We start from the raw sequence: 16,018 nt of genomic DNA, 5'->3' as shown, positions 1-16,018 counted from the left end.
CATGTCTCAGAACTCTGTTTAATCTCCGCCCCTCCTCGGGGACAAGGGCTGCTCCCTATAAATGGTGTAGAAGAAGGTGGGACCTTGAGCCCTTTACTCACCTTCTGGTACTTGTTCATAGACAGCACTGAGGAGAAAGAGCAATCATGAATCTCAGGAGCAGCAAGAAGGGTGAGGAGGAGGGACACCAGCCCCGCAGGGCCGCCAGGGCTGCCCCCACTCCCAGTGCCAGCTTAGGGGTGAGGCTGGGGAAGGGCAGGGAGAAAGGGCCATACTTGGAAGCTGTGGAGGCACGTAGTCCTCAGCCCAGGGGTCGCAGAAGTAGGGCTGTAGGGAGTTGATGTTGGCCTGACCCACCACAGTCTGCTGGCCGAAGTCCTGACTGTCCACCACCTTCAATGTGAGGGGTGGCGCGTAGACCTCCTCCATAGGCATGAACTGCAGCCCCAAGGAGAGGCCCGGGCATGAGGCCTCCCAGGGGAGAGGGCTGCCCCAGCCCCGGCTTTGCCCGAGGTTGCCTTACCACTGTGAGGAAGAGGACTGACTGGGCGAAGTTGGGGTTGGTCTGGAAGTCCTTGATGGGCTGTGTCTGCAGGGACTCTTCCCAGCATTCTACCAGGAGCTGGGGGGAGCGCACCTGCTTCATGTTCCGAAGGCCCCAGATCAGGATCTGCCAGAACAGAGAAGGAGGGGCAGGGCAAAGGACAGACAGGGCCTCTGTACTGGGGTCCTGGCCAGAGAGAGGGGACTGTCCTGGGAGTGATGATGCATCAGGGAGTATCCAGGGCCTGGGAATGAGCTGGACAAAGTCAGAGTCTAAAGGTTACCCAGGTCTCCCTTCCTTTGGGGGATCAGTGCTTGTCCTCAAGGCCTCCATGAGGGAGTGCCCTCTGGCTACTGTGATATCCTTCACTGACCTCCAGGGCCCCTTAGGTATTGTCCTTCCTCCCCTGCTGCTTTGTCTGGCCTCCAGTCACTGCTCAGGAGTGAGTCCCTAAGGCTGGCTGCCTTGAAGGCCCAGAGTAGCAGGGGGGGTCCAGATTTCTCAGGTGTCCCTTTTGCTATGTAGCTCACTGGTGACTCAGATCCCATAGAACTCCATGGTCATTCAGTGTTCTCAAGTGACAGACACTGGGCACCCCAGAAAACATCCATGCTGTTACTCATGAAGGCCTCTTCAGGGGACCAGAGTGGGGTTGCCTGATCTTGTGGGGGGGTCTCCAGGGTCAGGAGGACCTGACCAGATTTGTGGCTGGGCACAAAGGTTCCGACGTGGGGACCTCCAGGCTACTGTCATTTGGAATCAGGCAGGGCCAGGCCCAGATTCTGGCTCTGCCACTTAACCCTGTGTCACTGTGCATGGGCTCTCCGCTCTCACAGAGCCTCAGTTTTGTCTGAAAAGTGGTCCCTACTGTAGAGGGCCATCGAGGGGCTTGGATGTGGTAAGGAATGCCAAAGCCCTTTGTCTATGACCTGCCACAGAGGATGTCATTAAAATAATTTAACCTATTCTATCAGAGGTTCTGCCCTTCATTCCTCCCCTGTCTCCCTCCATCTCTCAGAGAGTGTCTTTTTGGGGTCCATGCTTTGGATCAGGTAGTCAGGAGGGCCCAAGGAGATTGAGCAGAGAGACCTCCACGGAACTCAACTGCTGTGGGGGGTGCTTGCCCTCCCCACTGCCCCACACCATTATCACCTCGATAGCCATTTTCTTTAGTGTGGGCTGGATGCTCTTGGGGAGTGTGTAGACCCCATTCTTCCAGGGAACACTTAAGATGGGCGGCCTCTCTTTGAGACTCTGAAGGGGTGAGGTGAGAGAGCAGGGAGCATGAGGCCCTAGTGGGCTTGTCCTTCCCACCCCCAAATCAAGTCCCTAGCAGGGCTCAAGTGAGGAGGCTCCAGAGCCCCATGGGCAGCAGCAGGCAGGGAGTTAGGGAGACGTCACCGGCTGGCATCACCAAGCCCGGTGTTCTAATTCCTCAGGCCCCAGGCCTTTCCTGGGGGGTGGAGTTGGGGACCACAGGTTGTGGTAACTGGGGGCAGGGAGGTGGGGTGGGGTGGGAGTGAGCAAGGCGCCCCCCACCCCCAGCCAGGCCCTCCTTCTCAGTACCTCAGTCTCGAGGATCAGCTCACAGGATGCCAGGATCTCACCCTCTTCCTCCCCTAGCAATTTTACAAGGGGGTGCCACCTCAGCGGGGGCAGGATCCGTTTTTGGGCATCCAGCCAGACCACTGGAGACCACATGCTCCGGCCCCACAAGCTCTCCTTTCCCTGCAGGGAAAGGGAAGTTCACCAAACACTGAGGCCAAGCTGGCAGGGTTCTGGCTCTCCTCCCCTGGGATTCTGACAACTCTAGGATCAGGGCCAACATTTATGTTGACATACTGCTCTCTGTGAATCATGCCCCATGGGAGGCCTTTCTGTATATTCTCCTCTAAAAGAAAAACTCAGCAACTCTGCCCACTCCAGCCCACCTTACCTGAGAGTCCTGCTGCCACAGTTCCAACACCACGAGTGGTGGGCTTGTTTCGGTGTCCTGGGGGTTCTCATACAGAAGGAGGTGCTGGAAAATGAGCGTCTGGGCCCACGTGGGGGCTGCAGAGCCCCTCAGGGTTTGGGTGCACTGGCTATGGTTCAAGAAGACCAACCGAATGAAGGGCCCTGGGGGATAGAAGGAGAGGAGGGGGTCCTGCCATTGAGCTTGTCAAGCCAGGTGCTCGTCTCTGGCAGCTGCTACCACTGGACCAGACACCGGGGAGGCCTAGGCTGGGCAATCACAGCCACTGCCAGCTGCCCAGAAGGCCACCTCAGTGCAAGTACAGAGCAAATGGCTATGTAACCAGAGGCCAAGGACCATTTGGTTCCACACACATCTATCTGACACCACCTGGTTGAGGTCTGAGTGGCACAGAGATGGAAGGTCCCGTGGCTCCTCTGGAGGAGTTCTGGGGACCAGCTACACATGGCTGTCCTTCCACAGCATCAGTGAGTGGCTGTGGCATAAGGGGACATCATGTGGCCCTCTCAATGTGGGCGCCGATGCCCAATGGACACAGCTCCCGGCAGACACTCCCTGCCCTGGCTCTGCCCCTCATCCAGCAGCTTGGTTCCTTACAAACAGCGTTACCAAAAGGACGGGGCAGGAGCACACATCTCTCCTGAAAGCTTCACTGGGTCCTCCTCACGGGACCAAGGACAGGCTCCTCATGCACATGGCTGGAAATCGCCTCACCTCTTCCCCATACCCCCCCCATCTTCTGACACAGGGACGTGTGGTCCCCAGGTGTGTCACTCTTTCTCCCCCTTCTTGAATCCCCAGTACTGGGGACACATCTCAAGAACAGCCCCACCTTATACTCCTTGTTTTTATATCTCTCCCCCAAGCCAGGGCCCTAACCTGCTGGGGAGAGGGGTCTGCGTGTTTGTCACCCCCTTCCCTGTCAAATTCTTTATGCTGCTGGGTGGCCACATCATGGCGTCCTGGAGACTTGGGGAGAAAGGGGTGCCTGTTGCCTACCCTGGAATGTCTGGATCTGGTTGGACATTCGGTTCCAGGCCTGGTAGATGTAGCAGAAAAGCTGGTAGTAGTGGGGCTCTGGGTAAGAGAGGAGCCACGTCCATCACCTGCCCCCAGGATCCCCACCTTGGCCCCTCCTCACTCCCTGACCTCAGATGCAAGGCCTCTGGAGCCACCCAAGCAGACTTTGGGCATTGTCAAATGCTCACTGTTGAAGACGCAGTAGATGAAGGGTAGGTCAAGTGGGTGAGTGTCCTGTGGGGCAGTTTTCCAGAAGCTCATGAATGATTTGTTCAGACCCTGTGACAGCATCCTGTTCTCTTCCTTCTTAGCCTGCTCTTGCATATCCATAACCTGTGCCCAAGACATTCTCCCTGAAGCTCTTGGGTGCTTTTCTTGTCTCCTCTAGTGCAGGCCCAGGTCACCCTTCTCCCCTTATAGACTGAGGGTGTGGATCTGGGGCGCACACTCCCCCCACCCCCGCCCCAAGCCATCAATGCCCCAACCTGGGGCATCTCCAGCTGTCTGCCACACCCAGCCCGGGCCCTGGCTCTGGGATATAGCGTTGCCAGGAGTCACCTAGCCCACTGAGGCTTTACCAACGATCCCTCCAGCAGGAAAATGGGTGCGATGCCCTTGTCCTTGTTTGGGACCAGCCTGCGGTGCCAGCGGCGGCGGCGGAACCGGCTCTGGGGCTGAGGAGTCAGGTGGAACTTGGAGCCGAAGGTGCCGTATTCCCAGCCCCCCTCCTCCTTGGCTGCGCTGGGGTGGTGCTGCAGGGAGGGGAGCAGAATGTCACCACCCCCGCCATGGCACAGGGTGGGGGGACCCTGCCCAGGCGGCCCCCTCACCAGCTGTAGGAAGGATAGGGTCTCCTGCTCCAGGCCCAGCTTCCCGTGGTTCCGGCAGCGCAAACGCACCCAGCGCCGCCGGCGGCATGTGTAGTAGGTCTTCTCCACCGAGTTCCAGACCTGGGGCAGGCCCAACGGCTCGATCCCCACTCCGTACTCCCAGCCTGCGGAGGCAGGGCCACGGCCTGTGGGTGCCCAAGTGCCCATGGGCTGGGAGGCGTGGACAGGCCTGAGAGATGGGCCCCAGAAGGCAGGCTAAAGGGAGAGGAAATGCTTTCCCTCATGTCCAGGTCTTTTGGGGCCCTGAGGTGTGGAAAGGATGGGGTGGTCACCAGGATGGCTTGGGCCCAACCGCCCATCTTACAAATGAAGCTGGGGCTCAGAGATGTCTTGTGACCCACACACAGTCACACAGCCCACATGTAGCACAGTCACATCTTGAGCTCAGGTCTTCAGACTTCCAGCCCATCACTCCTTCCCTGGAGCTACCTCAGGTGAACCCAGGCTCCATGAGCATTTCCTCTTTCTAGAAAGTGCTCAGGAGGCACTTACAACCTGCCCTGTTTCAAAACTGGGGCCTATGTCTATAGAAAGGGTGGAGGCTCCACTCTCCAGAGTCTGGGGGACCCCCAGAAATTCAGGCCCATCCCACCTGAGAACTTGATTGCTGTGAGGCTGTGGGAAGTGTCAGTCCCTGGCAGCTCCAGGGCCTCCTTCCCTCAGCCTGTGACCAGAGGACTGACCCTCATTGTCCACTGCGTGGTTCAGCTCCACATCCCAGTTCTCCTTAATGTGCCAGCCTTGGGGACACTTCATATTCTCCCGGGACTCCACGGGCTCTCCATTCTGAGGGTGGACAGACAGGGTGGGCCAGGGGCATCTGAGCTAAGAGGCCTCCAACTCTCTCTGCCCACATGTTTGCTCACCTAGCGTGGCCATAGTGCTCTCCTTGGAGCAGATAGTGCTTGCTACTTCTGATGCCACCCACATATCCACTTAACATGCTTTTACTGACTTGCCTTTTCAAATAGTAAAAGTATTTTTATTTATTATTATTATTTTAAATGTTTATTTTGAGAGAGAGAGAGAGAGTAAGCGAGCGCAAGCATGAGCAGAAGAGAGGCAGAGAGAGAGGGAGACAGAGAATCCCAAGCAGGCTCCATGCTTTCAACTCAGAGCCTGATGTGGGGTCGATTCCTTAACCTGAGAGATCATGACCTAAGCTGAAATCAAGTCAGCCGCTTAACTGACTGAGCCACCCTGGCACCCCGGAATGGTAAACATATTTTTAAAAGAAAACTTTATATAGCCACTATCAATTATGGAAGTCACCATCTGATTTTATGGAAAATCAGTACCATAAATAGAAAATACCCATACTAATGACTAGGAAAGGGAAATAGTGTGACCGATCTCAGCTAGTCGCTGCTGCCTGCCCTGTCTCTGTCGCTGCTGAGGAGGGGAGGGTAGTGTGCATGAGACATGGGTTTGACCTGTGCTGTCTGATGCAGCAGCCACCAACCTCCTGCGGCCACTTAAATGCAAATTAATTAAAATGAAACAAAGTCCTAAGTTCTGTTCCTCACTCTCACAAGTACCACATTTCAAGTACTCGATGGCCAATTCAATAGCTAGACAGTGCAGACACAGAACATTTCCATCATCACAGAAAGTTCTATTGGACTTTCTATTAGTCTATTGTGGGGCTTAGACTAGCCCCACAAAGATTCTCTCCTGCTGGGTAAGCGTTACCTTTGAAAGAAGCCTAGGAAGGAAACACTGCCCCGCTATGCTGCTCCTTACAGTCTTATGGAAGTTACCTCTACCTGCCATCTTGGGATAGAACCCCATCAGTGTGCACCCAGGGTCCCACGCAGAGTAGGGAGCAGGGCTCAGATGGTAACCCTTGGTCCAGTGCTCTTTCCACTCAGACAACCCAGCTTCCAAGGCGCCCACCTGGTTGCACTGCTTGTCCCCCCACATCCCCAGAAGCAGCTTCAGCCCCTGCTCACCATGTCCGTGTTGCGGATGGTTGCTGGCACCCAGGCCCCCGTGGTGTCGCGACACTGGTTCTCATATACTTCCTCCAGCACTTGGCTCTTGTTGATGTGTATGTCCAGGAGGAGTCTGGGGACAGGGAGACCCCAAGTTCCCAGCACATCTCCCTTAACTCTCAGGCCCCTGGGGTCCTCCTCTGCGGGCCCAGTGTTCCCCTACCTGGCACCCCCACCTGCTCTGGGCAAGGCTGGGCAGCGGGGCTTGGCATCCAGGGCAGGGTGGTGGGCACTCTGGCCCCCAGGAGCAGGCTACAGTGGCCATGTGCCTAGCTCTCTGGGCTGCTGCTGACAGCTCTCACCCCAGGGTTGCACGTCTAGGGGCACACAGGCTCTAGGCTTGTGTGCTAGCCTTACCTCCTCTGAGGCTCCACTGTCCACTGCCCCTTCCAGTGCCATCCATGGGGTGCCTTGAAATCCTCCTTGGGAAGGGCCTTGTGCCCCATGACGTCCGAGAAGTTGGGGCAGTGGTACAGCCCCTGCTGTCCCCACTGATCTTTATACTTGGCCTGGTTCTCGTACTGGGGGAGGGGCAGCTGTCAGTGCCTTGTAGTGCCAGCTCACAGTGGGACATTGAGCCCCTCCTTGGCTCCCCTACTTGGCTCCAGGCACCTCCAGAGCTTATCACAGGTAGCACTTTCCCTCGACGGCACTCGTTTAGCACAGGCAGACTCTGTTCATCTAGCTCTTCCCTTGGGCCAGGCCCATGTCTAGGGTTTTACATGAACTGTCCCCTGTAATTCTCACAGTCCCATTTCACAGGCAGGGAGACTGAGGCTCAGAGGTCAATTCTACCCCAGGTGCTCGGCCACTGAAGGGTAGAGTGGGGTGGGTGCCTGTGTTAGAGCCTGGTGGCACCTGCAGTGTGGTCCCTTAGTGCTGTTGCTGCTGATCCGGGGAACCCAATGCTGCTCCACCACTTGCCACATCTTTGCAGCCTCTGAGCTTTTTTTCCCCACATTCTCCTAGCTGGACATACAGCCCCTGCTGCCTGCATCTCCTCCTAAATCCCCACTCATCTTGGCGTTGCCCAGCCCTTCGTAGGGGGTGGTTATGTATGTTAGGGTATATCTGTTCACAGCATGCAACTTAGGAACCACGAAAGTATGTTTTTAACTTGGTAAATTAAGCTGAAAACTCTTAAACTCCATTCCCACTGCTCTCAGAGCCTTCTTCTGAGCCATGTCCTCCCTCAGGGAGCAAGGATCTTCTTTCCCTCCTCTGATTCTAGAGCAGTCTCTGACCGGCTGGCTGCTTACCCACCCGTGGGTCTATGGTTCTCTGGGAAGATGCCTCATTTCCTGTTCCTCTGAACGTTCCAGGCCCCACCCTACCCAGAACCACCAGACTGGCCTGGAGGACCCAGCTGGAGTCTGCAGGGGTCCTAGGCTGCCATGTGGGTGACAGAGGAGACCCCTGCCAGTGGAGCCTCGCTCACCTCGCAGGCCTTGAAGGAACTGGAAGAAACTCTTGGTGAACCTCCGTCAGCGAGAGAGCGACTGGCCCTAAGGGACCACTTGGCTGCCCCTGTTGTCATTACATGCACATGCCCTGAGCTGGCGGCATCTGAGACTGCTTTAGGCTCTGCCACCGCTCCTGATGACGCCCATTTCATAAGCCTCAGATTCCGCTGGTAACCGTTTTCTCCACCTTTGGTGCTAGGCTATTTGCAGCTTGACCTCCCTGCTCTGTCCTACCCGGGTGCCGCTTACCGTCTCCGCGTACACGACAACTTCGCCCTGGCGGAGCAGCTGCAGATCCTTGCTGTCTGTGATATTGCCGAGCCACATGCAGACCCGGAGGTGGGCCGGGAGCGTGTCCTTCTGTCCTTCACCCTCTGGGTACTGAACCGGAGGCAGGTCAACCCCACAGGGGTACACGTTCCCCAGGGGGCAGGGGCCCGGGTGAGCGACGGACACACACCTGCTCCTTCACCCTGAACCCTGGGAGCAGGGGCCTTCCACTGAGTGGGGTGCTGGGGCTAAAAGTGAATGATGCAGGGTTCCTGCCTTCCAGAGGGAGAGGGCAAGCAGATGGTTATACCTGTGACCCCATGCATAACAGAGAGGCTGGTGGGGTTGTGGGGAGAGGGGCAGTGCCACGTAGGGAGCCTGGGAAGGCTCCAAAGAGGAGTGGTGATGGTGGTGACATGGACATATGCTCTGGTCCTCACACACTACCATTGTGGGGTGGGGCATCATTTTCACTAGGCCTATTTAACAGAGGAGCAGACTGAGACCTGGACATGGTCAAGGGTTGGTCTGGGGTCACACAAGCCAGTGAGTGGTAAAGCCAGGAGTCAAGTCTCAGTGGTTCTTGTAGGATGAGGGACTCAGATGGGCATCGGAGGGCCCTTCCACAATGGTAGAAAGGGCACAGGGCAGGCAGGTTTGGGGGCGGGGAAGCCAAGAGTAGCCTGTTGAGAGTATGTAGCCCTAAGGAGGTTATGGCAGTGAGAAGGGGCTGGGGCCCAGCCAGGGCAGTTGAGCCTTCTCCAGAAGGCAATGGGGAGCCAAGGACATCAAGAGCGAGGGAGAGCTCCCCACCTGCTTCCCGGGGGTGGGGGTGGGGTGAGGTGGAGAAGGCTGGGAGTAGTGGCTGTCATCAGGGCAGGAGTGCTGGTCAGCCAGCCTTATGTATGGCCTGCATCTGATATGATGGGCTGGTGCCCAAGCCATGTAAACATTAAATATTTTGGAAAGCACCCAATCGTGGTTCAGGGGAGAGATGAGAAGGGACTGGACCAAGTGTAGTGTAAGGATGAGGGAAGACATGAATTTGAGGAACACTTATGAGGGATGTGGACTTGGCATTAACCACATGATGGTGGTCATTGTCCCCTGCCTTCCTCTGGAGACTCTTTAAACCCCACTTTATCTGGTAGAGGGTCCAGGAGAGACGAAGTGGGCATGCCCTCAGGGAGACTCATGGGGGCTGCCTCAAGAGTTCAGGGCTTCTCTCTTGGGGTGTTTCTGGGCCCTTTCCTCCCCCGAGGAACAGGATGGCCTGAGGATTCCCAGCTTCCCCACCTGCAAGAAGAGGGTCTGTGTCTTCCCACAGAACCTGCCAGAGTGCAGAACCCCTGTCGGGGAGAACAGGATGCTATGGGCAGGCACCTGTGCATAGGCCACTCGCTGCCCCTTGGACATCAGCCAGATCATCACATCTGGGAGGCTCACCTGGGGCTGCCGAGACGGGATGGTGTCAGGCCTGCGGCAGGCTTCAAGTCCCACCTCCCCCAGCAGCATGTCCAGCGCCTACCTCAGGGAGCATGGCATTGAGGCGGTACAGCCAGTTCTCCACAGTGGCCACCATGTTCCTGGGCTTGGCTTCCTTGGCCTTTTGGGCCAGTTCCTGCAGGAGGAGGCTGCGGAGCTGCCACCTCTTCTTGTCCAGCTCGGTGGCTCTGTGCTGATGGGTCATGCAGGGCAGAGGGTGCCTGTGGCCAGGACCGGGAAAGAGGGGGCTGGGCCTCTCTCCATCTTACCTCCTGCCATGCCTTAGGCCAAGGTACCCTTCTTAGACTTGAGATCCTGTCCTGTCCCCTGATGGCCCGGCCCACCGGTTCTCAGGAGAACCCCCTCCCACAGGCCTGTGCTCAGGGAGCCCCTTGTGGAGGTGGGTGAGAGCCCAGAAACAAGGGTCAACCAAGCCCTGGGGGGTAGGGGTGGAGATCCAAGTGGGGTGTGGGGCTGGGGCTGGGAGAGGCCTTACGATGCATCTTCCAGAACAGGCAGAGCCCTGTGGAGGGCACTGTGGACAGGAGCAGCAGCAGGGAAAAAGTTGCTTGTCAAGATGACAGGGAGAGGTCTGGGTTGGTAGGAGCGTCAGGTGTGTGTATAGGGACAGCCAGATAAGGCTGGGTGGGGAGGCCAAGGCCAGTTTCCAGAGGGCCTGAATGGGGGAGGAGAAGCAGCAATGTCCTGTGGACTTTGAGCCTGAGAGAGATTTGAGCAGAACCCCTTTCTTGAGGAGTTAGGAGCTGGGTGATGTTCTGTAGGGTGCTGGTCTGAACCCCCACCCCATGTGAACCTGACCTGGCTCAGCCCCAGCCCCAGGGCAGTGCGCTCCTCCCCTACTTGCAGTCCTCCACCAGTTCTCTCAGCAGCTTCTTCCACTGGGGGAGCAGAGCGGGGTCCTTCGGATTCCGTATGGACTTCAGGGTGTCCAGATTGGCTTTCTGTCCAGCGGGAGACAGGAAATGAGCATGCGGGCTCATCCGGGAGGGGTTACAGGGCCGACTGGCCTGAGATGTTTTCAGTCAGGACCTGGGGGCCTTTGGGGTAACCTGAGGATATCCGTCCAAAGCTGTCACATGCCCTTGCAAGGCTGGGATCCTCACGCACCCTCTCCATGACCCAATGGAATAAGTGGCAGGAAGTGGAAGGATAGGGCAGGACTGGAAGGGGTATAGTCTTGACCGAGGGCTTCCCTTCTGTAGGTGCAAGAAAGTCTTATCTAAGGTGGCTCTCCTGCCTAAAACTGTTCAGTGACTTCCCTCCTTAACAGATGCATAACACTTTTTGTGATCTGACCCCTTCCAGTTTCTCTGGCCTTATTTCCACATCACCTCCTTGTCCCTGCCACCCCTGAACTTCGTGTCACATGGCTTTGCACATTGTTCCCTTCTCTGCACCCCCACCACGCCACCAGCAAACTCATTCTTCAAGACTCTCCTCAAATGTTACCTCCATTTCAAACACTTCCTCTGATTATCCTGTCTTTGTCTCCCCTCCCCCACCCCTAATCTCTGTGCCCCCACAGCTCTGGGTACTGTATCTCCAGCCCTAGCTCCTCTGTATAGTAGCTATTTGCATGTCTGACTTCCCCGGTGGTGGGGCTGGGTGCTATGTTTATTCAGCTTCGGGTCTTCAGTATCTAGCACAGTGCTGGACACTTCCATCTTCATTGGTGCGGAGTGTGTGAGCAAGGAGCGTGACCGGCTCCCTAGGACTGTGATTTAGTTTCCAAAGCCTCCCATCCATGGCCCGGCCCTACCCCTGCACCCTCTTGCACCACTCACCAGGCGGTCCCGAATGAAGTGAAGGAGGTTGAGGCAGTTCATGCGGGAGCTGACGTCCTCCCAGTAGGAGGTCACGGCCACCACTGGCTTGGTGTTGTACCAGGGCACATAATGGTAGATGTTTCCTGAGACACAGACGTGGTGGGGGTGGGAGGCGGGGGAGGTGTCTGAGGGACTGTGGGAAGTCCCCTTTTACTGCGCCCCCTCAGAGGACCTTCCCTGAGCTATTCCATTCCTCAAGAATGCCTGCAATCTGTTAACAATCCTAATTGACCCCTCCCTCCAGAGGGTGGGCTGGTGGCCAGTTGAGAACGTATGCACTATGATGAACATGTCTGGCCTTACCAAGTATTCATTGTGCTCAGGGTGTCATGTCGCCTTTCAAAAGTCCCCATTTTATATGTGGGAAAATCTAGGCACGGCCAGGTGATCATAATTCAGGTGTCTAGCTCCAAAGCCCCATGCCCTTAACCTCAGGCGAGATGCCAAGGCAGGTGGCATGACTTGAGGTAGGGTCTCCCTTCTGGGTGGGCTGCAAGGCAGAGGGGAGACCCAGGGTTTGGCTGGAGTGGGCAGACATCTAACATAAAGGGCCTGCCAGTGCAGAGGCGTGGGGTCAGGAGAGCAAAGATGGATAAAAACCAGTGATGAGTTTGGCAAACTGAGTTCTCTGGCCATGTTCCTTATTGAAATAGGTGGGGGGGGGGGGGGGAATGCTAGATGGAACATAAATGCATTTAAAAATGTTTCTGAATTGTGTTGCTGACTTGATATAAGGAAAGAAGTCTACAGAAATCAAAATAAAGAGCGAGCAGAAAACCTGTGAGGCAAGCAAAAACAAAGCTGGCTTTTGCCCTCTAAGTTTCTGGAAATCTTGGAGAACTCTTTGGCAAGTGCCAGGGCAGGGGGTTCAGCAGAGAAAGCCTGGCACTGCCCACAATGGGCAGTCTAATAGGAGACCCCATGTGTTATGGGTTGAATTGTGTCCCCTATACAGATATGTTGAAGTCCTAACCCTACTACCTCAGAATGTGACTTTATTTGGAAATAGGGTCATTGCAACTGTCATTAGTCAAGATGAGGTCATCCGGAGTAGGCTGGAGCCTTAACACAATGTAGATGTTCCTATAAGAAGAAGAGACGGGCACAGAGAGAGGACAGCCATGTGAAGACACAGGGACGGAGGAAGAACACCACGTGAAGACAGAGGGCAGAGGTGGAGTGGTGCGTCTACATGCCAAGGAGCACCAAAGATTGTAGGCAACCACCAGATGCTGGGAGAGAGGCTGGGAACAGATTCTCCCTCAGATCCATCGGAAGGATGCCTGGGGTGCTTGGCTGGCTGAGTTGGTAGAGCGTGTCACTCTTGATCTCAGGGTTGTAGGTTTGAGCCCTGCATCGGGCTCCATGCTGACAGTGCAGAGCCTGCTTGGGATTCTCTCTCTGCCCCTCCCCTGTTCACACTCTCTCTCAAAATAAATAAATAAACTTAAAAAAAATCTCAAAAGGAAATTAAAAAACTAAGTAAAAAAACAAAGAACGCCTTGATTTGGGATGTCTAGCCTCCAGAATGGAGAACAAGCCTCCTGTTGTGCTAAGCCACCCAGTTTGTGGTGCTTTGTTAGGGCAGCCCTTACCAAACTAATCTGCCATGCAAAGCTGCCACTCCAAAACCTAAACCCTCAGTCAAGGAGAAATAACCCACCACACAGAAGACAACACTGAGGAATCTGGCCTATCTCCAGCATAGCTCCAGGTAGAGGGGGCAGGACATTTTCTCATTTGTAACATTTGTAACTTTAAGTGGAGCCTCACACAGGTTGTATTCTGCATTCGTATCACCTGTGTGGGCTGGAGAAAATTTAAAGTGGTCTTTAGTTGGCAGTGCCCCAGGTAACTGGAGGAAGCAAAAGAATCCTCTCTGGAGTTGAAACTTTAAAGTCCCAAAGGTTTCCTACAGATAAAGTTCCAAGAAACAAGCAGCTCAGAACCAATATACACACTCTCTAGCCCTGCAGTTCCACCATTCTTTTTTTTTTTTTTTAAATGTTTATTTATTTTTGAGAGAGAGACAGAGCATAAGCAGGGAAGAAGAGTCAGAGAGAGAGAGGGACACACAGAATCTGAAGCAGGCTTCAGGCCCTGAGCTGTCAGCACAGAGCCCAAAGGCGGGCTCAAGCTCACGAACTGCAAGATCATGACCTGAGTCAACCTCGGGTGCTCAACCGACTGAGCCACCCACGCACCTCATAGCCTCGCAGTTCTGCTTCCAGGTATATACCCAACGGAAAGGGGTCACAACATTATCAAAAGACAGGGTGCAAAATGTTCATGGCAGCACTGTTCATAATAGTCCAAAACTGGAAACCACCAAAATCTCTCTCAGTAATGGAAGGAAAAAATAAATTATGGTATATTTGCACAATGGAATACTATACAGTATGAGAACAAGCTACAGCTACAGCCAGCAACATCTAGGTTTGTGAATGCATTTCACAAAATGGTGAGCAAAAGAAACCAGACACAAAAGACTGCATGCTATATGATTGTTTTTATAAACCTAACCACCAGACAAAATGGAGGTTAGGAGGGTGGTGCCCTTGGTGGGGCTGGGGGTAGAGAGGCTCAAGGAGCCTCTGGGATATCAGGACTCTGTTTCATGGTCTGAATGTTGTTACGTGGGTGTGTTTGCTTCGTGATAATTCATTGAGTTGGATTGCTTTGCTTTGTGTACTTTTCAGTAGCTATGTTATACTTGAATCAAAAGTTTTTTTGTTTATTTTTTTTGAGAGAGAGAGCTATTGCACGTGAGAGGGGGAGGGGCAGAGACAGCAGGAGAGAGAGAATCCTAAGCAGGCTGTTAGCATGGAGCCCGATGCAGGGCTCAATCCCATGAACTGTGAGATCATGACCTGAGCCGAAATCAAGAGTCCGACGCTTAACCAACTGAGCCACCCAGGCGCCCCTGAATCAAAAGTTTACTTAAGAACTTAAAGAATAGTAGAGGCAAAAAAGACAAAAATACATTAAAATACAGTGTGTCAAATGGTAGAAAATACTATGGGGAAGAATAAAGTGGGGACCAGGGATCAGGAGCTGCCAAAACATCTTAAATATATGGGTTACCTAAGGCCCTTCCAAGAAGATCTAGAAGTTATGCAGAATGCAGCTCACAGAGATGGCAAATATGGAAGAGAAATTTAAAAATACGAAGAACAGAATGACAAGTTCCACAGAGAATAGAGTCCGTTTGAGAAGGAGCTATAAGAGACAAGGATAAAAAGTAGTTTTCAAAGTGAAAATATCTTATAATTTTCCAGAATTGTTGGCAGACCCCAGTTGCAGACTCTGGCACTGAATGAATCATTACAATGGTAAATGAGCAGAGGTCCAGGACTGGGGTTCTCAGATATGAACGTGCAGATACAAGATGGCAATTTTCTTCTTCTACTCTTGGATGGCATACAAAAGCAACAAGGAGGAGGAAAACAACTCCATTTTCAGCAAAACAAGGAGACAGATATAATCTGCAGACTCAAAATACACATAAGGGCTGCCAAAAGCAACTATGATTGCCCTCAAAGCCGAAGCTGGAAGGGGTGAAGTGCAACAGAAGTCACCTGCGGGGAAGCGATGAGCCAGACAGACAGCTGGAAGCACAGCTGGATGGGAGCGGAGTGCAGAAAGCGCCAGCAAAAATACACTCCCAGAACAAACTCAGGGCTCAGAGGAGGAAATGTGAGCTGGCAAAATGCAGACAAAAAGTAGAAGTAGAAACACAAACACCCTAGAAGGAAGACAACATAAAAAGAAGCCTAAGGGAGATTAGACCCTGCAGACAATCCGGTGAGAGGTATAGAAATAAGGATAGAAATAAAAGAGTGACCAAAATAAAATGTAAATAAAGAGTCAAAAAGGATCAAGGAGAAGATGATGGATACAGAAGAAAACCAAGGAAAACTGTTAAGTGCATAAATGAAGCCCCTGAAGTAGAAAACCTAAACAATGGGACAGAATATTTAAAGATATAACTAAAAAGGGGCACCTGGGTGGCTCAGTTGGTTAAATGTCCAACTCTTGATTTCGGCTCAGGTCATGATCTCACAGTTCTTGGGATCGAGCCCCATGTCGGGTTCTGCGCTGACAGAGTGGAACCCACTTGGAATTTTCTCTCCTTCTCTCTCTGCCCCTCCATACCCCCTCTCAAAACAAATAAATAAACATTAAAAAAACATATATATATCTAAAGAAGACTCACATGGGAAGAGATAGTCTTTATTTTTATTAAAAAAAATTTTTTTAATGTTTATTTATTATTGAGAGACAGAGAGACACAGAGCATGAGCAGGGGAGGGGTAGAGAGAGGTAGAATCCAAAGCAGGCTCCAGGCTCTGAGCAATCAGCACAGAGTCTGCTTGAACTCACAAACTGCGAGATCATGACCTGAGCCAAAGTCGGTCTCCCAACCAACTGAGCCACCCAGGTGCCCCTAGAGATAGTCTTTTTAACAAATGGTGCTTGAAAAATTGCATTCATATACAAATTAATTCAAAATGGATCATACAGCTAAAT

General features: G+C 53.5%; 2 protein-coding genes across 11 annotated transcripts in view; one reads left to right on the top strand and one right to left on the bottom strand.

Annotated features, from left to right (window-relative positions):
* Positions 1-16,018, bottom strand: part of FER1L5 (fer-1 like family member 5) — a 60,013-nt gene that overhangs the window by 7,371 nt on the left and 36,624 nt on the right. For 7 of the 10 annotated variants that reach the window (XR_013554620.2, XM_078444408.2, XM_078444406.2 and 4 more), the window contains exons 21-38: positions 11,447-11,571; positions 10,503-10,603; positions 9,685-9,862; positions 9,453-9,608; positions 8,136-8,267; positions 6,781-6,944; positions 6,382-6,496; positions 5,113-5,215; positions 4,370-4,533; positions 4,118-4,291; positions 3,728-3,872; positions 3,519-3,596; positions 2,481-2,662; positions 2,111-2,272; positions 1,697-1,798; positions 524-670; positions 276-438; positions 102-127 (exon numbers count right to left, since the gene is read on the bottom strand). Coding sequence is in view for 9 of the 10 variants with exons in the window: in XM_078444408.2 (XP_078300534.2) it covers positions 102-127; positions 276-438; positions 524-670; positions 1,697-1,798; positions 2,111-2,272; positions 2,481-2,662; positions 3,519-3,596; positions 3,728-3,872; positions 4,118-4,291; positions 4,370-4,533; positions 5,113-5,215; positions 6,382-6,496; positions 6,781-6,944; positions 8,136-8,267; positions 9,453-9,608; positions 9,685-9,862; positions 10,503-10,603; positions 11,447-11,571 (2,417 nt within the window). In the remaining variant the exon portion in view is untranslated. The remainder of the gene's footprint in view (positions 1-101; positions 128-275; positions 439-523; positions 671-1,696; positions 1,799-2,110; positions 2,273-2,480; positions 2,663-3,518; positions 3,597-3,727; positions 3,873-4,117; positions 4,292-4,369; positions 4,534-5,112; positions 5,216-6,381; positions 6,497-6,780; positions 6,945-8,135; positions 8,268-9,452; positions 9,609-9,684; positions 9,863-10,502; positions 10,604-11,446; positions 11,572-16,018) is intronic. The other 3 variants (XM_078444409.2, XM_078444410.2, XM_078444412.2) reach the window with 3 other exon arrangements.
* The window catches only part of LMAN2L (lectin, mannose binding 2 like), an 80,950-nt gene that overhangs the window by 54,616 nt on the left and 10,316 nt on the right, over positions 1-16,018 (top strand). The window lies entirely within an intron of this gene.

Source organism: Panthera onca, chromosome A3, assembly GCF_046562875.1.
Source record: "Panthera onca isolate mPanOnc1 chromosome A3, mPanOnc1 haplotype 2, whole genome shotgun sequence".
In the NCBI taxonomy this organism is placed as follows: Eukaryota; Metazoa; Chordata; class Mammalia; order Carnivora; family Felidae; genus Panthera; species Panthera onca.
The sequence above is the reverse complement of the archived record's forward strand: the minus strand, read 5'-3'. Positions and strand labels throughout refer to the sequence as shown.